General features: G+C 49.5%; 1 protein-coding gene across 1 annotated transcript; it reads left to right on the forward strand.

Moving 5' to 3' along the window:
• Nucleotides 1–10,236: 10,236 nt before the first annotated feature.
• MUL1 (mitochondrial E3 ubiquitin protein ligase 1) lies at nt 10,237–17,930 on the forward strand. Its single transcript, XM_068968568.1, has 4 exons — nt 10,237–10,434; nt 13,928–14,015; nt 14,664–14,784; nt 16,051–17,930. The coding sequence occupies exons 1-4, from the start codon at nt 10,315–10,317 to the stop codon at nt 16,772–16,774; spliced, it is 1,053 nt and encodes a 350-aa protein (XP_068824669.1). The 5' UTR covers nt 10,237–10,314; the 3' UTR covers nt 16,775–17,930.
• Nucleotides 17,931–24,451: the final 6,521 nt, after the last annotated feature.

Below are 24,451 nucleotides of genomic sequence, written 5' to 3' on the forward strand. Positions count from 1 at the left end.
GTATCTGAGGACCGTGCGTGTCTTCTATGCTGTCTGCATCTGAGGACCGTGCGTGTCTTCTATGCTGTCTGCATCTGAGGACCGTGCGTGTCTTCTATGCTGTCTGCATCTGAGGACCGTGCGTGTCTTCTATGCTGTCTGCATCTGAGGACCGTGCGTGTCTTCTATGCTGTCTGTATCTGAGGACCGTGTGTGTCTTCTATGCTGTCTGCATCTGAGGACCGTGCGTGTGTTCTATGCTGTCTGCATCTGAGGACCGTGTGTGTCTTCTATGCTGTCTGTATCTGAAGACTGTGTGTGTGCACGCGTGCTCCGTCTCTTCAGTTGTGTCCGATTGTTTGTGACCCAGACTGTAGCCCACCAGGCTCCTCTGTTCGTGGAATTCTTTGGGCAAGAATACTGGAGTGGGTTGCCATGCTCTCCTCCAAAGGATCTTCCCCACCCAGGGACTGAACCCAGAGCTCCTCTGTTGCCAGCGTTGCAGGCACATTCTTTACCACTGAGCCACCCGGGAAGCCCCATCTGAGTAGTCATATTTGCTTCTCAGCAGTTGTTGTCAGTCCCTCAGGCATCTCCGACTCTTTGTGACCCCTATGGACTGCAGCATGCCAAGCTTCCCTGTCCATCACTATCTCTCGGAGTTTGCTTAAACTCATGTCCATCAAGTTGGTGATGCCATCCAACCATCTCATCCTCTGTCGTCCCCTTTTCCTCCTGCCTTCAATCTTCCCTAGCATCAGGATCTTTTCAAATGAGTCAGCTCTTCGCATGAGGTGGCCAAAGTATTGGAGTTTCAGCTTCAACATCAGTCCTTCCAATGAACACCCAGGACTGATCTCCTTTAGGATGGACTGGTTGGATCTCCTTGCAGTCCAAGGCACTCTCAAGAGTCTTCTCCAACACCATGGTTCAAAAGCATCAATTCTTCAGTGCTCAGCCTTCTTTATGGTCCAACTCTCATGCCTATACATGACTACTGGGAAAACCATAGCTTTGAGTAGATGGACCTTTGCAGCATTCAGCAGTAGTTTTATTACTAAATTTTGAATTTTTTTACCTGGTGCCTCCAACTATACTATTAACCTACCAAAGGACCAGATTCAACTAGTTAAGAAACAAGAATCATTCACATTGATTCACTTCTTTGCCTATGTCCTGCAAGCCAAGAACACAAACTAATTAAAAAGAGAAGATGTCCTAATATATCTCCAGCAGTTTCCCGTACATCAGCTTATCTGGGCCAACAGTAGTCCTGTGCAGAAAGCAGGAACGTTATCCTCCCTTTTCCGCTGAGAAAACTAAGGCTTAGAATATCAGATGGTTTTTCAAACTGGGGAGGAGAATGGTTCTTCCTTCATTTTTTACTTATTTTTTAAAGTTTTATAAAAAATGTATTTGCTGAGTGTTAGTTGCAGCACGTGGGATCTTCAGTATTCCTCGCAGCAGGCGGGATCTAGTTCCCTGACCAGGGACCAAACCCTAGTGCCCTGCAGTCGTGGAGTCTTAGCCACTAGACCCCAAGAAGTCCCTCTTCCTGCAGTTTTCAAGCCTCTTGACTAGAACTCCTGCTGGAAGACACCAGGGGGAATCATCTACTCCTATTTTCCCATTTTACAGATGAGAAACTGAGACTCAGGTAGGTGCTGGACTTGACGGCAATCGCATGGTCAGTAAACCAACAAGCTGATGGAAGAGCCCTGGCACCTGACTCCCAAGCCTGAATTGAGTCATCCTGTCCTTATACACTGAGCTACAGCTGCTGTTAATAATTAAGGGTGGGTGGGTGTTAAGGGTGGGTGAATGGGGGGTGGGAGGGGAGGGGGTGAGGGTGCAGGGATGAGGATTCGGCATTTCCCAGGTGGGGCTGGAGGCAGAGGTAGTCACAGGGCCTGGGGCTTACTTGGGCCCCTGACACAGCCCCTTGTGGGGCCACAGTTAGCCTCAGGGTTCCCCTTAAATCTCCTGACAATGGGCCATTATTCCTTCATCTCCCTTCTCTAGGCCCTAGGCCCTCGCTGCTTCCTGACTGCCTTCTGCATTCCGTGCTCTTGCTGCCCCGCTGTGGCTGAACGTATCCACTGCAGCGCTGATCGCACCTGTTCCTGGGGGAAAATCGGAGTCGGCGATGGCACCCCACTCAAGTCCTCTTGCCTGGAAAACCCCATGGACGGAGGAGCCTGGTGGGCTGCAGTCCATGGGGTCGTGAAGAGTTGGACACGACTTCACTTTCACTTTTCACCTTCATGCATTGGAGAAGGAAATGGCAACCCACTCCAGTGTTCTTGCCTGGAGAATCCTGGGGATGGCGGAGCCTGGTGGGCTGCCATCTCTGGGGTCGCACAGAGTCAGACACAACTGAAGCAACTTAGCAGCAGCAGCAGCAGGGGGAAAATAGCAGAGATAGAAAGAGGGAGGTGAAGGACTCTTAGAGATTATTTTACAATTTGTTTCCCTTTTTCTCGGTGGAATCTTGTCTTCTAGGGTTTCCCAAATGTACTGTTCATGACTAATTCTTCGAATAGGAGTAATGTGTGTGGTTCAGGGTCGGGAATGACTCCTTCCTGTCAACAAGCAGTTTCTAGGGCCAAACACCATGAATGAGGGGAAAGTCGGTAGAGTTTAGTGCTCGGGCATGGAGCTCTGGAGAAAGAGAGAGTTGTGTGAGCTGTGGCTTCACCTCAGTGATCCCCATCTGTAAAGTGGGGAGGAAAGTAATGCCTAATGAGGTTCCCTGGCAGTCCAGTGGTTAAGACTTGGTGCTCCCAATGCCGAGGACACAGGTTTGATCTGTGGTTGGGGAACTAAGATCCCACCTGCCACTCCGCATGACCTAAAATAAAGCACCTAACCAGTTTGTAGGCAGATGGGAGAATGGCATGGAAAGGGCGGTGCTTGGCACACCACATACAAAAATTAACTTCTGTGATAGATAGTGGTTAAGATAGCAGATCCTAAGAGTTCTTATCACACAGATAATTAAAAAAAATTCTTTTAGTATCTATAGGAGATGATGGATGTTAACTAAATCTGTTGTGGTCATCATTTCACAGTATATATAAATCAAATCATCATGCTCTATACCTTAAACTTACACAGTAACGGATGTTTTATTTATTTCTCAATATAACTAGGAAAAAATAACTTCAGATGGATCACAGACCTAAATGTAAAACATAAAACTATCAAACTTTTGGGAGAAAACCTAGGAGAAAAATGACTGTGGTCTTAGATTGGGCAAAGACTTCTTAATGCAATACTGAAAGCATGATACATTAAAAAAAAAAACCTGACAAACTGGATTTCATAAAAATCAAGAACTTCTGCTCTTCAAAAGACAAAGAGAATGAGAAGTCAAGCCACAATACTGAAGAAAATGTTTGCAAATCACATATGTTGTAAGGGATTTGTATCCAAAATATACAAAGAATGCTCAATAATTAGCAAACAAAACAACTCAATTTAAAAAATAGGGAAAAGATTTGAGCAGATACTTCTCTCGCAAAGATATGTGGGTGGCAAGCAAGCACATAAAAGATGTTTGATGTAATTAATTATTAGAAAAATGCAAATTAAAACCACAATGGGATGTCATTACATACCTACTAGAAAAGGGGTCCCCAGCTCTGGACCCTGGAATGGTACCGGTCCACGGCCTGTTAGGAACTGAGCCACACATCAGGGGTCAGCAGGAGGCCAGCAAGGGAAGCTTCATTCGTATGCATGGCCTCTCCCTGTCGCTCATCACCACCTGAGTTCTGACTCCTGTCAGATTCTGCATTATGGTAGTGGTCCATTTCATTATACACCACCATGTAATAATAATCAGTACCAGTTCAGTTGCTCAGTCGTGTCCGACTCTTTGCAACCTCATGGACTGCAGCACACCAGGCCTCCCTGTCCATCACCAACTCCCAGAGTTTACCCAAACTCATGTCCATTGAGTCAGTGATGCCATACAACCATCTCATCCTCTGTCCTCCCCTTCTCCTCCTGCCTTCAATCTTTCCCAGCATCAGAGTCTTTTCCAATGAGTCAGCTCTTCGTATCAGGTGGACAAAGTATTGAAGTTTCAGCTTCAACATCAGTCCTTCCAATGAACACCTAGGAATGATCTCTTTGAAGATGGACTGGTTGGATCTTCTTGCAGTTCAAGGGACTCTCAAGAGTCTTCTCAAACACCACAGTTCAAAAGCATCAATTCTCTGGCACTCAGATTTCTTTATAGTCTAACTCTCACTTCCATAAAGGACTACTGGAAAAACCATAGCCTTGACTAGACGGACCTTTGTTGGCAAACTAATGTCTCTGCTTTCTAATATGCTGTCTAGGTTGGTCATAACTTTCGTTCCATAGAGTAAGCGTCTTTTAATTTCATGGCTGCAATCACCATCTGCAGTGATTCTGGAGCCCCCCAAAATAAACTCAGCCACTGTTTCCACTGTTTCTCCATTTATTTGCCATGAAGTGATGGGACAGGATGCCATGATCTTAGTTTTCTGAATGTTGAGTTTTAAGCAAACTTTTTCACTCTCCTCTTTCACTTTCATCAAGAGGCTTTTTAGTTCTTCACTTTCTGCCATAAGGGTGGTGTCATCTGCATATCTGAGGTTATTGATATTTCTCCCGGCAATCTTGATTCCAGCTTGTGCTTTATCCAGCCCAGCGTTTCTCATGATGTACTCTGTATATAAGTTAAATAAGCAGGGTGACAATATACAGCCTTGATGTACTCCTTTTCCTATTTGGAACCAGTCTGTTGTTCCATGTCCAGTTCTAACTGTTGCTTTCTGACCTGTATACAGATATCTCAAGAGGCAGGTCAGGTGGTCTGGTATTCCCATCTCTTTCAGAATTTTCCACAGTTTATTGTGATCCACACAGTCAAAGGCTTTGGTATAGTCAATAAAGCAGAAATAGATGTTTTTCTGGAAATCTCTTGCTTTTTCCATGATCCAGCAGATGTTGGCAATTTGATCTCTGGTTCCTTTGCCTTTTCTAAAACCAGCTTGAACATTTGGAAGTTCATGGTTCACGTTTTGCTGAAGCCTGGCTTGGAGAATTTTGAGCATTACTTAACTAGCGTGTGAGATGAGTGCAATTGTGCGGTAGTTTGAGCATTGTATGGCATTTCCTTTCTTTGGGATTGGAATGAAAACTGACCCTTTCCAGTCCTGTGGCCACTGCCAAGTTTTCCAAATTTGCTGGCATATTGAGTGCAGCACTTTCACAGCATCATCTTTTAGGATTTGAAAGAGCTCAACTGGAATTCCATCACCTCCACTAGCTTTCTTCATAGTGATGCTTCCTAAGGCCCACTTGACTTCACATTCCAGGATGTCTGGCTTTAGGCGAGTGATCACACCATTGTGATTATCTGTGTCATGAAGATCTTTTTTGTACATAATAATGGGCTTCCCTGAAAGCTCAGTTGGTAAAGAATCTGCCTGCAATGCAAGAGACCCCGGTTCAATTCCTGGGTTAGGAAGATCCCCTGGAGAAGGGATAGGCTACGCACTCCAGTATTCTTGGGTTTCCCTGGTGGCTCGGCTAGTAAAGAATCTGCCCACAGGGAGATGTGGGTTTGATCCCTGGGTTGGGAAGATCCTCTGGCAAAGGGAATGGCTACGCACTCCAGCACTCTGCCCTGGAGAATCCCATGGACTGTAATAATAATAGAAATTAATTGCACAATAAATGAAATCTGTCTGAATCATCCTGAAACCAACGTCCCTCCTGGATCTGTGGAAAAAATTGTTTTCCACGAACCTGGCCCCCGGTGCCAAAAAGGTTGGGGACCACTGTATCAGGATGTTTAAAATCAAAAGACTGATTATACCAAATATTGCTGAGGATGTGAAGGATGTGGGATTCTCACCCACTGCTGGTGGGAATGTACAGTGGTGCAACCGTTTTGGGCAACTTCTAGGTAGTTTCTTAAAGTTAAATATACATCTGATGCATGACCCAGCCATTCCTGTCTGAGGAATTTACCCAAGAGAAATGAAAGCATCTATCCACACACAGACTTAGACATGCATGCTCAAAGCAGCTTTATTTGTAATAGTTAAAAACTGGAAACAATCCAAATGTCCATTAACAGGTCAATGAATAAACAGACTGTGATATATTTTTACAATGGAACATTACTCAGCAGTAAAAAAAAAAAAGGCATAAACTGTTATTGACATGCAGTAGTATGGATAAATATCAAAATAATTATTCTGAGAGAAGCCAGAGAAGAGAGAGTACATACCATGTGATTCTATTTATGAACTTTTAGAGGATGCAGACTTACAGTGGCAGCAAACAGCTCTGTGGTCACCCGGGGATGCGATGGGGTTTACCTCATTAGAAAAAGAAAAAGGTCTCCCCAACACCCTGCCTGAGGTCAGAGGGCATGTCCTGCATCGATCCCTGCATTCCACTGGGTTAAATGGCCATTAAAAGTATGCTGACACTTGATAATCCCTAATAATGATTAAGTTAAAGGCTTTCCCATGGGAAAGCTCTGTAAGCAAAGTGAGTGATGACCTGATGTGACTGTTAACCTTTTTTAAATTTCCTTCGGCACAGCTGTGTGGCAGCTGTGTGGCAACATTAACACAGGAGGTCTCATCTTTCAAATCTCCCTGGTGCCTGGACCCTGCCGAGTGTCTCACCAGAACAGAGCGCCTGCGAGGGCATTTACCCAGTGACTCACTGGGAACTCAGGGACTTTGTGAAATGCTTCCAGCGGTGGCGCTGTCCTTAGTAAACCCCTCCCTTTCCGGTTGCTCCTCCTGGATTCTCTGCCTGGCATCTCACCTTCCTCTCGGGAACTTAACCTCACTTTCTCTAAGTCAGAGGCTCCTCTTTAACTTGTGATTCAATGAGGACAGTCATGCTGAGCTGAGACCCGCGCCCTGGGGACATCTGGCTGTAGCTGAAAGTGCCCGACGTCCATCACTTCTAACAAGGTCCACATGATGGAAATCTCAAAATGTCACAATAGTCCAGCCTGGCTACTGAAGGATTTCAGCCTTTGGCAAAAAAAAAAAAAAAAAAAAAAAAAAGGCAGAGCTATTTAAGAGCAAACTGCTTTAAGAATGACAATCTTTTATGAGTACAAACTTATGCAGCGGAAAGGTGGGGGAAAGATAAATTAGGAAGGGGGATTAACAGATACACACTACTCTACATAAAATAGATAAACAGCAAGGTCCTAGCACTGGGAACTACATTCGACACCTTGTAATAACCTATAATGGAAAAGAATCTGAAAAAGAATTGATACACATGTAACTGAACAGATAAATATGTGTCACTGAACACATATGGAGATATATGTACAACTGAATCACTTTGCTGTACACTGGCGGTGGTGAAGTCGCTCAGTCGTGTCCGACTCTTTGCGACCCCGTGGACTGTAGCCTACCAGGCTCCTCCTTCCATGGGATTCTCCAGGCAAGAATACTGGAGTGGGTTGCCATTTTCTTCTCCAGGGGATCTTCCCCACCCAGGGATCGAACCCAGGTCTCCCGCATTGGAGGCAGATGCTTTACCCTCTGAGTCACCAGGGAAGCCCGCTGTACACTGGGAACACTGTAAATCAACTACAATTAAAAAAAAAAGAAAGAAATCTGGTGTTGGACCCTCCCTTCTCCACCTGGCAAGTTATAGTCCATAGGGTCAGAAAGGACTGAGCAACTGAGCATGCACGCATGCCGCACCACATACAAAACAGACTCAAATGGCTTAAAGACCTAAACAATAAGAATGAGAATTGGGATCAGTCTAGATGGGTGGGGTAGGGAGGGAGATGGGAGAGAGGTTCAAAAGGGAGGGGTATATGTATACCTATGGTAGAGTCATGTTGAGGTTTGACAGAAAACAACAAAGTTCTATAAAGCAATTGCCCTTCAATAAAAAAATAAAATTTAAAACATGGGGAAAAAAAAGAATGAGAACCATAAAATTCTTAGACGAGGACATTGACAGAACACTCGCTGACATAGCTGTGGCATTATTTTCTTGGATAAGTCTCCTGAGGCAACAGAAATAAAACCGAAAATTAACAGTTGGGGCCTGATTAAACTTAAAACTTGTGCACAGCAGAGAAAACCATCGACGAAATAAAAAGACAATCTATGGAATGGGAGAAAATATTTTTAAATGATGTGACTGACAAGAGGTTAGTATCTAAAATATACAAACAGTTCATAAAACAATATCAGTAACAATATCATCATCAACAACTACCTAATCAAAAAATGGGTAGAAGACTTGTGTAGCCATTTTTCCAAAGAAGACATACAGATGGCTAACAGGCACATGGAAAGATGCTCCACACCACTGATTATTAGAGAAATGCAAATCAAAACAACAATCATATCACCTCACGCCTGTCAGAATGAGTATCATCAAAAAGTCTACAAATAACAAATGTTGGAGAAAACGTGGACAAAAGGGAACTCTTGTACACTGTTGGTGGGGATGTAAATTGGTACAGCCACTGTGGAAAATAGTTTGCAGCCTCCTCAAAAAATTAAAAATAAAGTTATCCAGCAATTCCACTCCTGGGTATATATTTGGAAAAAAAACAAAAACACTGATTTGAAAAGATAAATACTCCTCAGTGTTATAGCAGCACTATTGAGCATAGTCAAGGCATGGAAGCAACCCAAGTGCCTAGCAACAGATGCCTGGATTAAGAAGCTGTGATATTTCACTCAGTCATTAAAAAAAGGCTGAAATACTGCCATTTGCAGCCACTTGGATGGACCTAGAGAATATTATGCTTAATGAAATGAGTTAGACAGGGAAAGGCATATTCTGTAAGATATCATTTATATGTAGAATTTAAAAACAATATAAATAAAGGTACATGCAAAACAGAAACAGATTCAGAGAGGCAGAAAATACTCTTGTGGCTACCAAAGGGGAGGGGGGCGGTCGGGAGAGACGACATAGGGCTTAAGTGATTAGCTGACACACGCCACCAAATATAAAAGCAAGGAGGATATACTGTGCAGCACAGGGAATTACAGGCATTATCTTGTGATAACCTATGTGGAGTATAATCTGCAAACATATTGAATCACTGCTGTACAGATCAGAAAACATTTTGAAATCTGCTCTATAACTGTGCGGTGAGGATTAAGTGGTTTGATGTTGGTGAAACTTTTTGTCACAGTTTAGTTCAGTCGCTCAGTCAGGTCCGACTCTTTCCGACCCCTTGGACTGCAGCATGCCAGGCCTCCCTGTCCATCACCAACTCCCGCAGTTCACTCAGACTCATATCTACTGAGTCAGTGATGCCATCCAACCATCTCATCCTCTGTCCTCCCCTTCTCCTCCCGCCTTCAATCTTTCCCAGCATCAGGGTCTTTTCAAATGAGTCAGCTCTTCGCATCAGGTGACCAAAGCATTGGAGTTTCAGCTTCAGCATCAGTCCTTCCAATGAATATTCAGGACTGATTTCCTCTAGGATGGACTGGTTCGATCTCCTTGCAGTCCAAGAGACTCTCAAGAGTCTTCTCCAACACCACAGATCAAAAGCATCAATTCTTCGGCGCTCAGCTTTCTTTATAGTCCAACTATCAGATCCATACATGACTACTGGAAAACAACAGTTGTAGCTGTAATTATAAATTAGTAAAGTAAGTTGTTATGTGTGGTGCTGGCAGATTAAAGAGTTACTTTAGTGATCTAACCTCCTGTCTTGGAGGTAATAAGCTGTGCAGTCCGGTAAATTCCTCTCCAGTAGCAGTGTGACTTTGAGCACATCCACTAACCTCTCTGGCCTGTCTTCTAAAGCTGAAGAAAAAAAGCCAAGACCCAAGGTTTGCCCTGAAGCTTAAATGTGTACTCCCCCTAAATGCTTACCAGACGTTCTTTCCTTCCCATCCAATGGCGGAGTCATCGAACAACGCCTGCAATAATAATAACCCCAGGAAAGCAGAAGGCCTGAAACCGTGGCACCGCAAGCGATACAACTACGGCCAGAGTTGAAATGGTCGCGGAGGGACGAGAGATCGCTCAGGTTCCGCAAACCATTCCGCACTGCCAACTCCTGGATCCCCGACTGCAGCGAAGGCAGCTGATGCTGGCCCATCACCCTGGCAACAGCACCTTCCGGTCTGTGTTGCCCGCCCTACCCCTCCTCACTTCCGGTTCCGGGTTCTGTGCCTGCGGCGGGCGGCTGGCCGCGGACTTCCGGGAGGAGCCGTCTCCGGGGGTGTGGTTCCGGGTGGCGGGAGGCTGAGGGGCGGAGGGCTCGCTCGAGCGCTGCGGGGTCGCTTTAGCGCGGCGGCCTCGCCAGGGCTCGGCGCAGCCATGGAGAGCGGAGGGCGGCCCTCGCTGGGTCAGTTCATCCTCCTGGGCACCAGCTCTGTGGTCACCGCCTTCCTGTACTCCGTGTACCGGCAGAAGGCCCAGGTCGCCCAGGAGCTCAAGGTCAGTGCCCGAGCCCGCCCGGCCTCAGCCGGCCATGCCGCCCCGGGGGAGCGGTGAGCCCCCCGACCTGCCGTGGGCCGCTCCACCCTCGGGAAGAGGCCCCAGAGAGGAACCAGGCCCTGGGAGGGCGTCGCCCGGCCCCCCGGAGCCAGGATCAGAGTTCGGGTCGCGTGATAACGGCTTCCCTTCCTCCTTTCCCCCAAGTCCCTCTCGTTACTCAGAATAAACCTTGACTTCATCACTTTGTTGACGAAAAAAATCTTTATTGAACACTTGCCATGCCCCAGGCGCCGAGCCTGGGTGGAACAGACAAATTCCTGTCCTCATGGAGAGTGCATTCTAGTCCAACCAGATGGTGTGACACGTGGGGATAAAAACTACAGCCTAGTGCAGAGAAGAGGGGAAATGGGAGTGCTGGAGAAAGGGAGGTTTGCTCTTTTAAACAGGGTGGCAGTTGAGCAGAGCCCAGGAGGATTTGAGGCGAGCGTGCAGGTGCCTGGGAGGGGACAGCTCCTTGCTTCTGCAGACTCTGGCTTTTTATATTATGGCCGTTTAAGAATATTGCTCACTTTTCTAATGCAGCACCTGACGATTTACACAACATATTCCCATCTTGGTTTTAGTTCTGCTTCACGGTAATTTTAGGTAGATGAAATGATACCTCCAACCTGCCAATCAAGAAGTCGAAACTCGGAGGAAAGGTCAGTTTGGAGCTTAAACTTAGGTCTTAGGTCTTTTGATTCAGAGTGTAGAATTTTTTTTTTTTTTGGTTGACCACATTGCTTTATTATGAATATGTGAGTGGCTCATGAGAGATGAACCTCATTAGGTCAGAAATGAGACCTTACCCTTCCTCCTTTCTAGGTTCAAACTCAATGCTTAACAGAGAGTAGACACTCAATAAATACTTGTGGATTTGTTCTGGGTGAAATTTCTTGTTTAAAAAAGATGGATTTCTGCGACGCCGTGCCAGGCTTTCTCTAGCTGTGGCGAGCAGGGGCAGGAGCTCCCCTCAGTTGCAGTGCGCAGGCTTGCCATTGCTGTGGCTTCTCTAGTTGCAGAGCATTGGCTCTGGAGCGCACGCCTTAGTTGCCTCGAGGCATGCGGGAATCTTCATGGATAGGGGATCGAACTGTGTCCCCTGCACTGGCAGGTGGCTTCTTAACCACTGGACCACCAGGGAAGTCCTGGCTGAAATTTCATAATACAGCAGGACTTAATTTGACATTTATTTGGAAGACGGATGCCTCAACCTGACACGCTTCATTATCATCAGATAATATGCGTTGAGAGCTTAGCAACAAGTGTGTGAGTTTTGGAATGCACCTAATTACCAGGGAGTTGAATTTGGGGTGTGAATCACAGCCTGGTGAGATTCCAGCTGCCTTCTTGTCTGCTTAATTAAATTACTTCTGAAATGATTGGCTGTGGTTGTAATTGATACTTCAGTTTCTGACTCTGAATCAGAAATCGCATTGGCATCAAGTTGGCTAGAGATGGGACCCTTTGAAGCAGTGAGTGCTCTGGGATCCATCTTTGGGTGACCTTAAAAGCTTTGCCAATTAGTTCCTCAATGAGGATGAAATAAGTAGCTCCTGCCTGGAAAGACAGTTGGGACTCTAGCTTAAGCTCTGTTTTCTTGATCTGATTACAGAAATTCCGGACTAGGGTTTGTGTCTTACCCTTTTACATCTCTCACAGTGATGGGGATGCATATTTATTGCATACCTACTGTGTGCCAGCCCCTGGTCTGGATTCTTTCACACCTTAAGTTTCATTTACTTCACATGAAAATCCTGTAAGATTGTTTTCCCCACCTTTTACATGCTTTGAAACAGACTGTGATAAATTAAGTTGCCCAGAGTCACAATAGATGCCTTGAAGCTTGATTTAGTCGCAGGCTTTCTGACTGAATTTCACCTCCTTTCCTTCTAAAAAATGTTCAGACCATCCTGTGGTGGATACTTGACTATTTAGGTGACTTTGAGCAAATTACTTCACCTCTCTGAGCCTCAGTTTCCTTATCTGTAATTGGGGATGATAATGTCTACCGCAGAGGGATGGTATGAGCATTAAATGGGGTTATGCATTTAAAATGCTTAGCAGAGTGCTGGGAATGTAGTATATGTAAGTGCTTAGTTATCCACTAATTTCTTCATCAGATGGGTAAAAGTTGACTCATTGGAAAAGACTCTGATGCTGGGAGGGATTGGGGGCAGGAGGAGAAGGGGACGACCGAGGATGAGATGGCTGGATGGCATCACAGACTCGATGGACGTGAGTCTGAGTGAACTCTGGGAGTTGGTGATGGACAGGGAGGCCTGGCGTGCTGCGATTCATGGGGTCGCAAAGAGTTGGACACAACTGAGCGACTGAACTGAACTGAACTGATGGGTCAGGCACTATCTCGGCACTAGGGGGACGGCAGTGAGCAAGACCAGCAAGGCCCTAGCCCTCCTGTGCTCACAGCCCAGTGGAGGGGGAGACCGACAATAAACGAGTAAATAAACCTGAGTGTTAGTTGTTGTTACGGCCCGTTGTTTTTATTACCTTCGCAGTGTACGTGGGTAATAATTTTTATTGACCTTGCTCCTGTTGTTTACTGGGTGGCAACAGCTTAAACTCAGAGGGACCTTAATACGTATCCAGTACTACTCACCTCTTTCGAGGTTACTTGCCTGGTATCCGTAAGATGGTGTTGATGAAAATACCTGAAAGCAGGAACCGTTTCCTTCATTTGTCCCTGAATCCTTGGCCCCCAGCACAGGGCCTGGTTCAGGAAATGTTCAGTGGCTTTATTAATTTTACCTTACTTTTGATGGAGCAGTAGCAGGCTTGATTGGTTCCCAAGTATAGCAGATTGGGATGAGAACAGGAAGGAATGGAGAACTGGGGACTGTGAGAGGAAGGGAGCGGCAGAGGTGGCTGTGCTCGGCTGTTTATGAGAGGGAAGGAGGCAGACGGAGGTGGAGGATAATGTTTAGCACTGTCCACAAAGCCACGCCCTACAGTGCAAAGGCAGTGCTTTATTATAATGTGTGATGCAGAGCATGAACTGACAAGGGCCTGGTGATGATAATGCCTACCACCGCCCAAGCCCCTGCCATGTACAGGGCGCTGGTTTACGTGCTTTTACACGTAAACTCTTCGGATGCATGGTTCTGTGTCATCAAGAAGAGATCAAATTACATTCAGTCGACGGTATGCAGATTGATTAGTACCTTTAATATTTTCATCTTAGCACGTGAAACTGAAAAGGACTGTGTGTTTGGTTAACTGATGTACATGGCAGCCCCATTTGCAGGTCGCGGAAACAAGGTGCCTGTTTATATGGTGAAGCTGGGACACAGCTTTGGAATCTGACCGTCCTTAGTCACCTTCCTGCCTGGTTCCCTTATTCTCTCAACGTGAAAAAAAGTCATTTTCTTTCTTCACTTGTTTGATTGAGCATGTCAGTATTGAACAGTCAGTCCAATCTGTTGTTTCCATTTAGGGAGCTAAAAGAATCCACTTGGGTGAAGACTTAAAGAGTATTCTTTCAGAAGCTCCAGGGAAGTGTGTGCCTTATGCTGTTATTGAAGGTATGTTTATTTATTGGTAAAATGAAAAATAACTCAGTCTTTCAAAGTTTGATACAGATCTTCCTGGCTGACATTGACGGTCTTTTGTAGCCTTGGGGTGGGGGTTCAGAATTTGGACTTTGGGGTCAGGAAGACCTGGGTTACTGCTGTATGATTTTGAGGAAATTACCCCAGCTTCCGAGCCTCCATTGCCCCATCTCTAAGATATACGTTGAAAGTGAAAGTTGATCTGAAAGTGAAAGTTGCTCAGTCGTGTCTGACTCTGCAACCCCACGGACTGTTGCCCGCCAGGCTCCTCTGTCCACGGAATTCTCCAGGCAAGAATACTGGAGTCTGTAGCTATTCCCTTTTCCAGGGGAGCTTCCCAATCCAGGGATTAAACTCTGGGTCTCCTGCATTGCAGGCAGATTCTGTATTGTCTGAGCCACCAGGAAAGCCCAGAATATACCTTACAGGGTGGTAATAACACTGAAATGATGTGATCCATGTAAACTGCTCAGCAGAGTGCCCCCAAAGCATAACTGCTGGCGATAACAGTGTCATCACTTTGATTAATTAAACTGACTCAGACTAAAAACAAAATCTAAATTACTTTAAAGGAAAGGACAGAAGAGTTCTACAGAAATAAAATAATTTGTTTCCATTTAGGAGCTGTTCGATCTGTTAAAGAAACGCTTAACAGCCAGTTTGTGGAAAATTGCAAGGGGGTGATTCAGCGGCTGACGCTTCAGGAGCACAAGATGGTGTGGAACCGGACAACCCACCTCTGGTGCGTATCCTTGCTCCAGGGGCCCAGACCTCGAAGATGGCCAGCTGAGAAGCTGGCATCCTGGCCCTGTCTCCAGGTGTTCAAGCTCTTCCTGAGACAGGGTGGAGACCAGCCTCTCAGTGCCACTGAGATCTCTGCCACTGCAGTCTCCTAGGCATCTTGTCCAAAGGTAGATTCCTGGCCTCTTCCAGATCTGCCTGGATAGAATTTCCAGGGTAGGGGACCTGGAGTCTGTAGATATGCACACTAAGGGTTGAGAAGCCCTGACTGATGGTATGGATTGATGATTTCCAGTGCTCCATGCTGTAACATGGAGTTCCAGTTTTCCAACTGGTCCTCGGGGGGTTCTGTTTTGGAGTTTTATCTTAATTTTTATTGTAAAAATTATAATTAAAATTTAAAAAATTAAGAATTCAATTTTTATTAAGGCTGCTTAACCTGTGATCTCTTTTAACACAATTGTAAGTGCAGCAACGCAGAACCGTTAGCTGCAGGCACAGGCTGTACAGCAGATCTCGAGCTTCCTCGTCTTGTAGAACTGAAACTTTATACCTGGGGAACGTCAGCTCCCCGTTTTCTTCTTCCCTCAGCCCCTGGCAATCCCTGTTTTGCTCTGTCTCGATGGGTTTGGCTACATTAGATACTCCATGCAAATGGAATCCTGCAGTCCCTGTCCTTCTGTGGCTGCCTTAGCTCGCTTTGCTGATGTCCCCCAGGTTCACCATGTTGTCGCATGTGGCGAGATTTCCTTTTTCTTTTCTTGTCTTTTTAAAGGCTGACTAGCATCCTGTTGTATGCATGGACCACATTTTCTAGGTTCCCTCATCGGTAGTCACTGATGTTGCTGCCGTGTTTCGGCTGCTGTGACTAAGCAGGGAGCCAGGGAGCACAGATCTCTCTGCAGATCCAGATTTCAGTTCTAGATCCACGGTCCGAAGTGGGATTGCTGGGTCATATATGGTAGTTCTGTTTTTAAGTTTTTTGAGGGATTTAAGATAAAAATCGATCTGTCTTAACAGGGGCAGAGGGAGATAAAAAGAGTAGAGGTGATCTCTGATGGCATTTGTTGCCCACTGAGGCGGCCAGAGAACCGGAAAACCTGCGCTTCCCTCTTCTGAGGCGCTGGACGAGTGTGGTGTCTGTTGTCGTCTTCTCTTGCTCTCGGTTCACGCTTGATCCTGCCCTGGCCTCCAGGTGGTCTCCAGCCCTGTCTGGCTGTGAGGTGTTTGCGGTCCTCTGATTTACCATGCGCCCTCATTCCTGCAGGAACGACTGTTCCAAGATCATTCACCAGAGGACCAACACGGTGCCCTTTGACCTGGTGCCCCATGAGGACGGCGCGGGCGTGGCTGTGCGCGTGCTGAAGCCCCTGGACGCGGTGGACCTGGGCCTGGAGACGGTGTACGAGAGGTTCCACCCCTCCACGCCGTCCTTCACCGACGTCGTTGGCCACTACCTCAGTGGGGAGCGGCCCAAGGGCATTCAGGAGACGGAGGAGATGCTGAAGGTGGGGGCGCCGCTCACGGGGGTGGGCGAGCTGGTGCTGGACCACAGCTGCGTGCGCCTGCAGCCCCCCAAGGGGCCGGGCATGCAGTACTACCTGAGCGGCCAGGACTTCGACAGCCTGCTGCAGCGGCAGGAGTCCAGCGTCCGGCTCTGGAAGGTCCTGGTTCTGGTCTTCGGCTTCGCCGCCTGCGCCAGTCTCTTCTTCCTCCTCCGGAAGCAGTACCTGCGGCGGCGGCGCGAGCGGCGGCGGCCAGAGGAGGAGTTCCGGGAGCGCACCTGTCCCGAGGAGGACCGTCCCGAGGAGGACCGAGAGGGCCCGAAGGGCGCCTGCGTCGTGTGCCTGAGCAACTTCCGGTCGTGCGTCTTCCTGGAGTGCGGCCACGTGTGCGCCTGCACTGAGTGCTACCGCGCGCTGCCCGAGCCCCGGCGGTGCCCGATCTGCAGGCAGGAGATCAGCCGGGTGGTGCGCTTGTACAACAGCTAAGGCAGGGTGTGGGGGGACCCTGCCCCGCTTCTGGGGTGTTTATCATCTCTGGGCCCTTACAAGAGTAGTGACGGGGCCGCCACCAGCCTTGGAAGGCCGCCTTTGTCCAGTGTGAGGGTGGCCTTTGCCAGCCTGGAGCACAGGCGCACAACCCCATGCCCCGCCCTGGCACGGGTGACGGGGGTGCCGTGTCCCTTCCCTGGAGCCAGGTGAGCCCGTGTGTGGCTGAGAAGAGCTCACTGCCCAAGCGCCAAAGTCCGTGGCCTCCAGCTTTTCTGTCTCTGTCTTCTCCCCACTCCCCCTCTCTCCCCCGAGGTGTGGGTCCCTGTGGACCAGAGCCTGAAAGACTGGCCAGAGGGGAGAGCAGAGTTGCCTTGAGGAGCCGCCTGAGAGCAGGCTGTGGGGCAGTCTTCCTCCCCCTTGCTTACCCCGCAACTCCCCGGGAAGAGTCTCCAGGCTGGTCATGTCCCTTACCTGCCGGATTCCCACGTATGCGCACGTGGATCAGCATAACAGGCAGTGAATGCAGCGGCTGCCCTCTGCCTAACAGGCCGGGAATCTGGTCGGAGCAGGTCGCTGGCAGGGGCACTTGGAATGGTGCCTATTCATTGTTCCCCCGTCACGGTGCACACAGGGCTGCTTAGCTGCAGCCTTCCTGGGGCCCCAGGACCTAAAGGGCGCTGGGAGCACGCAGTGCGCCCTGACTTGGAACTCGGAGGCCCGAACTGGCTGAGGGCTGGTTCTCTGCCCAGGCTGAGCTGGAGAGGTCTTAGCCCCAAAGGAAGCAATAAGGATGCTGCTATCCCGGCCTGCAGTTTTCTCAGCTTCTCACGGAGGCTCCCACCAAGGAAAAGTAGCAGCCAGCATCTTGAGCCTGGGGCCTTGTCCAGGCTAGCCCTAACCCCGCCACTGAAGAGCTCACACCCCAGGGGCGTCATCACACCACCCTTTCACCCCTCCCCGTCCCACTTGAGTCTGTGAGTGAGACAAGCGGGCGAGCCCCTCGCACTGCCTGTCAAGTGTCCGGGGTCACTAAAGTCACGCGCACAGCACTTTCTTCTCTCCCTTCCCTGGCTCTGAGCATCCATGCCCTCATTGCCCTTTGTGCAGGGGAAGGGGGTGTGCTCTCGGGGGCTGACACCAGCTGTATGCAGTGTCCAGTGTGGACAGCACTAATAAAACTCCTTCTCACCGAGTGTGAGCATGTTGCTGTGAACAGGGGTTCGATGGCTAGGCTGATGCTTCCCTGGGGGGATGGCATCCGGTTTCAATAGGATGAACTGGAGACCTTGGCTGCAAGGCGGTCTGGGCCTCCCCATGGTGGGGGCAGCTTGGTGACGCTAAAAGAGGAGGGCCGAGTGGGGAGCCTCGGGGCAGCCTGGAGACTGCCTGCAGGTCGTGCCCGGCCTCGCCCAGAGCCGTCCCTGAAGAGCGCTGTCCTGACATCCTGAACGCAGGCTGTAGGTTTCACCTGTGGCGAGAGTGGGACAGGTGGGCACTGGCATATGTACGCGGTGCTCCTTCCGACCTGAATTTCAAGGTGAGTTAATTCTCACAAGGCCCTGCGGGCTCGCACGGCATCTCATCCTACAAGCAAAGAAGCCAGTCCCGAGGGGGCATGTTCCCTGGGTCAAAAGCATACAACTCGTGAGGCGGGTGGTCTACATTGAAACTCCAAGCTGTTCAGGCTCCTGACCCTCCTGCTCACCAGTGGTGGGGCAGTTCCCTTGGTGCTCGTAGGGACGCCCCACAAGATGATGTTCCCCGTGTTAGTGGAGGAGACCATGCTCTCGGGGAGGAGGCCCATTGGTGACAGCCCACATGCCCAGTGAGTCCTGGCCGGGGAGGTGTTACGGCCCTGGCTTTATATAGATGCGTTGGGCGTGGGTGGCAGGATGGGAGGGGGACTGGTGGGGCTGACCTCAGAGCATCTCAAAAGCATCTGCTGTTCTGTGTCCCTTTAGCAGGCGCTTTGAAAGAGAGCCCAGGTTATGAGGATGAGTGAACTGCTGTGTGTAGGGGTGAGTGGGGGAGGAGGGTTTGTGTTAAATCTATGAAGCGCTCAGCCCTCGGCGTGGATTTCATGAGTAAATCTGATCAAGTGAATGAAAAGCAGAGAAGGCAGCCTGCCCTCTCCCCAGACCGACTCATACCCTGGGCAGACCAATTCTGTCTCGAAGGCTCCTCCAAGGGCGTTGAGGAGCCCATAGTGAGAGACACAGGAGCAGCGCGCCGCCCTTGCCTCTAGGTGACAGCTGATTGGGAACATGAGCTCACATGCACCCAGACTCCAGACCTGAGGTCCACGCGAGGCCCTGGCCTGGCTGGGCTGAGACTGCCCCATGCTCTCCGTCACCCACGCGAGTCCCCGCCTTTGGTTTAAGGAGCTCCTTTCCAGCAGGCTTGAAGGGGCTTAGACTGATCTGTGGGATGGAAGCCGGTGAAAGAGTGAAAGTGAAGGTCGCTGAGTGGTGTCGCTGAGTTGTGACCCCATGGGCTATACAGTCCATGGAATTCTCCAGGCCAGATTCCTGGAGTGAGTAGACTTTCCCTTCTCCAGGGGATCTTCCCAACCCAGGGATCAAACCCAGGTCTCCTGCATTGCAGTGGATTCTTTACCAGTTGAGCCACCAGGGAAGCCCAAGAATATGGGAGTGGGTAACCTATCCCTTCTCTCGATGATCTTCCTGACCCAGAAATCGAACTGGGCTCTCCTGCATTGCAGGCAGATTCTTTACCAACTGAGCTATCAAGGAAGTCCATGGAAGCTGGTGGTGGGGGACTAACCATGGGACTGTGGTGAATTTCAATTCAACCCTTAGGCTCAGCCACTTGAATCCGACACAGGCAGCATTCAGCCAGGATGGTCTTGAATAATTGCTCCTGGTGTTTTGAAATTCTTTGCGAGGTACTTAATACGGGTAGATGCTCACAGTCCAACAAACTGAGCATTGTTCACCCCGTTGTACCAATGAGAACTTCCTGGAGGGGTTACAGTTTACTGATGGCCACACGTCGTCACCAACCTGGCAGTGTTGGGCTCTCCTGGTATCAGGTGTGTTTTTTAGATTTAGAGTGAACTGGAAGTGGAGGCTATATCACCCCTTTTTGCAGCTTATGTGATTTGCTCAAAGCTATCAAAGTCTGAGCATAAAGCCCTTTCCCTTTAAATCACATTGAACCTGACAGGCTAAGAAGGAAAACTGTCCAAGAGACAAGTGAATATTATGCACAGTGGTTTTTTTTTTTTTTTCCGCACAGTGTTTTTGAAGCCTGTTAGCACCCTGAGAATCACCAGTCACCCCTGGTTTTACAGAGAGCAATCTGAGGCTTATCTTGATGGAGGAGGAGCCAGAAGGCAGGTCCTCGAAGTCCTAGTTCATTCAGAATTACGATGGAAAATTCAAACAGCAAGCAACATGACAAACTAGGGTGAACTCTGACACCTTTTGCAACCCTGGTCCTAGCCTGGATGTGGACAGATCTGATGTGGATGAGCACGAAGGGCCTTGGGGCTGCTTAGAGGAAGAGCTCTCAAGTTTTGGTATCCTTGGTGGGCATTTATTTATCCCCCAAACATCAGCTAAATGTGTATTCTGTGCCTGGGAATTCAGAAATGAATATGGCGCAGTTTCTGCCCTCAAAGCACTCAGCGTTGTCTTTTAAAGTGGCCTGATTGTTTGAAAATGAATAAGCCCTACAGATGGATGGGTGATGGCTGTTGGAGCATTTTTGGTTCACAGAATGTAGCTGGCAGGGCCTTTGAGATTGGCCTGGTTAGAGCAGATGCCCTGACAGTTCAAAATAAAGCCACCAAGGGTAGGGTATCTTTGCTGAAGGGGAGCCAAGCAGAGAACATCCATCCCACAGAGCTGAGAATGATCTATTAGAAACACCAGTCTGATCACGTGCCTTCTCTGCTTGAGGAGAAGCAGAGCCTGGAAGGTCCCCACACTCCCTGTCTCCTCCAGGCTTAAGCTCTGGGTCCTCTAAGGCACATGGAGGTGTGTGAGCCAGCCCCTGGCCATCCCTCCAGGCCTTTCCCCGTCCGTCTGTCTCTCACCTGTGGCTCCAGCCACACCGAGCCTCTGAGCGTCATTAAGCGCGCTTGCTGTTCCTGCCTCCTGGCCTCTGCTATTGCTGAGTCTTTCCCCTGGCATTCTGGTCCTTTCTTCACCTTGCTGTGTTGGGTGCTTGCTTTCTTCACCTCCTCACTCTTTAAAACTCAGCCTTAGGTTTTCCCTTCAGAAAACCTCCCCTGACCCTCCTCCCCACTTAGGTGGAGTTAGGTGCCCTTCCTCTGAAGTCCATTATCCAGTCCCCTGTTCTTTCTCTGAGCCGTCCTGCCCACGCTTGGGCAGGAACTGTGTCTTATTTCTGCTCCAGCACCATTTTTTTAGGCTGTCACTCTACACTAATTAGAGCTCACATTAGGGCTTACTCTTTGCTAAGGGCCTGCAAAGGAATGGACATGATTAATGTCACTTCATCTTCACTGTGAGCTATGTGTTTGTATTATTCTTACTTTAAACAAAAGGAAATCAAGGCTCAGAGAGGTCAAGTGTCTCACTCAAGCACCCAGGAAAGACAGGATTTAAGCCCAGGCACTTTGACTCCAGAACCCCAGCTCTTAACTGCTGAACGTACATGGAATGAATGAGTAAACTGGTGAATGAGATGATGGATGTGGGCCCATAATCCTGGAAAGCTGCCTGTGGGAGTTGGTTTTTGGACCAGAGGTGAGGGTAATGGCCTGATTGTAAAGAACAAGGGCAGGGGCCTCTCAGTGCCTGGAGCTGCAATGCATTATGTGAGAACACCATGTACGATGAGCTGCCCAGAGCTTCTGGGGCTCCACACAGAAGTCGGGCCGGCATCGCTGCCTGGTGGCAAATGGTCTAGGCTGGGAGCTGACTTCCTCTCGGGTTCTGTTGCTGTGTGATCTCGATGGAGTGGTGTAACCTCTCTGAGCTTCAGCTGTGTCTGTAAAAGGAGCAGGCTGGATTAGAAGCTCTCCAAGGCTCCATCCAGTTCTGCTATTTGGCCTGTCTGGGACACAGCAAGTGGATGAGCGAGGCTGCAGGGTGACAGTTTCAAAGCCCTTCTCAGGGCTGCTGTCTGAGGCCTGAGGGCCCTCTTCAGCAGAGCTGCCTGCCGCAGCCCCAGGACCACGTTCCCGGAAAGCCAGGGAGATCAGCACATTTTCTCCCTAATTAGAGAGTGATAGCTGATCAATTTTGAATGAGATAAGTTTCCATGTACGGTGTCCTGAATTGCTCCCCAGAGTGCTCATTAGTCATTTCGCTCGCAGCTGCTGCCTTATTGTTTTTCAGATGCCAGCCGAGGGACCTGGCATTTCCCTTCTGCAAGCGTGGGTCACATGGGGCCAAGCCAGGGACACTGGCACCGGTCCCAGGAGCTGCCCTGGCCTGGGGGAGGGCCCTCTGCTCTTGACATTTACCCTTTGCTCCCGCCGGAGCCGTGGCCTCACCTTCGGTGACTCAACTCCAGAGTCCTCTTGGATTGGGCTGTGACCCTGGAGGGCCTCAGCTGAAGTCTTATTAAGCACCTAGCGCACCAGACACCTTGTATCTTGAACCTGAATGGTCTCCAGGCTGGAGACAGGGGTACACACCAATATAAATGTCCACATGGCCATAACGTCAGGCCTCCCACCCCCCGACGGCCTTCCCTAGTATTTAAGGTGTTTCATCAGATGGGGCTTCATTCTTGTTTGCGGTATGTTGGCGCATAATATGCATTTCTTCCTGCCCTTCGCTGCCCCAGGGCTTGTGATGGGATTCCTCTCTTGCTTTGATTTCTACCATGGCCCCCAGGTGGCGCTGTGCTCCTATGGTTGCGGCTGCCAGCAGCCTTGCAGGCGACGCTGAGGTGGCGCTTCCAAAGGCGGGTTCAAGTTTCTCTTTTCCTGGGGGCTGGAGAAGAGGCCCGAGGACAGAGCCTGAGAAGGACCTGGGGCTGCTGACACCAGACGCAGCTGGGTACAGGCTGGGAAGGGGACGAGCAGGAATGTTCTCTCTAGTTCCTTTGTCTGCCCAACACACCAGGAAGCCGGGTGCAGATGTGAAAATACTGAGAATCCCAGAAAATTCAGGGGGGAAAAAACCCCACATTTCCCTCCCTATAATTTTCCCGGCATTCACATCTTTAAATATACTAACCATGATTTCTTTCAACAAAAAAATAAGACATGCATAACGCGTCACATGTTCTTAAAATACCCGGATGACTTCACACTGGTAAAGGATGCTGAAAAAAATTGCATGGCATAGATTTTGATTTTTCTCCCCAGAAGCTTTTTCTCAGTGGAGAAATCCTACTTCTCCCAGCCTGGCCTGCTCCCTTGCCATCCTCTCCTCTGTCCTGTCTCTGCCTTCTGCCCTCTTGCCTAGATATCAAGTTTCTCTGTCTCCTCCTCTGCAAAGAGACAGAACTGTCAGCGACTGTGCTTGACAGGCCCGCCTCTCGTCTACCCTGTTGCCTCTTGTCTTCGAGTGTGTGAACAAGTTTCTTCCTCTTCCCGTGGATCTGTCTTCCTCTCTGGGCTTTTTTAGTCTCTCTGCTTCTGTTGGATTCCATCTGCTTCTGTGAGTCTGTCTCTCTTCGCATCTTTCCCACCTGCACCAGGCACCTCCCCTCCCAGACCCGTCTCTCCTCTTCTGGATGCCCAGGGTCTGGCAGGGCAGGGTAGGGAGGGCCTCTGTGCCCAGCCCCTGGCTTCTCCAGCTGCTGCCCTTCCTCCTACCCAAGGAGTTCCTAGGAAGAGAAAGCCCTTCTCTCCACCCTTGCAGGCCCTGGAGGGCTCCAGGTGGTGGGACTTACTGCGTGGAGCTGACCGCTGGCCAGCTGTCCCGCTACGTCTCCTCCTAGAGACCCAGTCAGCACCTCACCTGATCCTCAGTATCCCCTTGAGGCTTATCTGGTTACCCCCACTGTACCACTGAGAGGAAATCTGGCTCAGACAGCGAAGTGACCACTGGGAGGCCGTGCAGGTAAGAAGGGGTGGAGCTGGGGCTGAGCTGCTGATTTCCCCTCATTTCACTTGCTCATCACCAGGTCCAGCGGACAGAGCTCTGAGCTGGTTGTTGGGAGGCCTGGGCTCTCGGCCCAGGCGCTGGTTCCAGCTGGGCAGCTCACCTTCCTCGTTTGGGGCTGACTCCTTCCCACTGTGCAGTGGACCAAGATCCCTGTCTGTCCTGCCGACCTGCAGATTGTCATGGACACCAAACGACCTTGCATCTGCTGGATGGGGACGTGCCCGAGTAACCGTGTGGGACCCGAGAGGCCAGAGCGGCCTGTGCCCTTGCTGGGAGTCTGGGCTCAGAGGCCACGGTCACACGGTTCTTCCTGGAGCTGACCCCCCACAGGGCTGACCTCCGTGTGCAAGAGGTCTGGACCATAACCTCTATCCCCTCGGTCGTGGGTGGGACGAAGTGAGACTAGAAGAGGCTTGTCCTGGGTTGCCTGACTCCCAGGTGTCCACAGGGAGGCAGTATCACCCAACGTTTGAGAGGCTGGCCCAGACTCAGACCCGCCGCCTCTCCAGGACCAGGCGTACTGCTTTGGGCTCCTCACTCAACTTCTTGTGTGGTTACTGAGTGTGGATACGTGTTCCCGGGGTGTGGGAAGCTCTTCCCAGAGATCGAGTTGTGGTCA

The sequence above is a fragment of the Capricornis sumatraensis genome, chromosome 3 (assembly GCF_032405125.1).
Source record: "Capricornis sumatraensis isolate serow.1 chromosome 3, serow.2, whole genome shotgun sequence".
In the NCBI taxonomy this organism is placed as follows: Eukaryota; Metazoa; Chordata; class Mammalia; order Artiodactyla; family Bovidae; genus Capricornis; species Capricornis sumatraensis.

Bases quoted from the DNA above. Each gene is read 5' to 3' on its own strand.
- MUL1 (XM_068968568.1), top strand. From the start codon at position 10,315: ATGGAGAGCGGAGGGCGGCCCTCGCTGGGTCAGTTCATCCTCCTGGGC. The intron at 10,435-13,927 runs GTCAGTGCCCGA...GTTTCCATTTAG, and splicing joins AGGTCGCCCAGGAGCTCAAG to GGAGCTAAAAGAATCCACTT. The intron at 14,785-16,050 runs GTGCGTATCCTT...TCATTCCTGCAG, and splicing joins AACCGGACAACCCACCTCTG to GAACGACTGTTCCAAGATCA.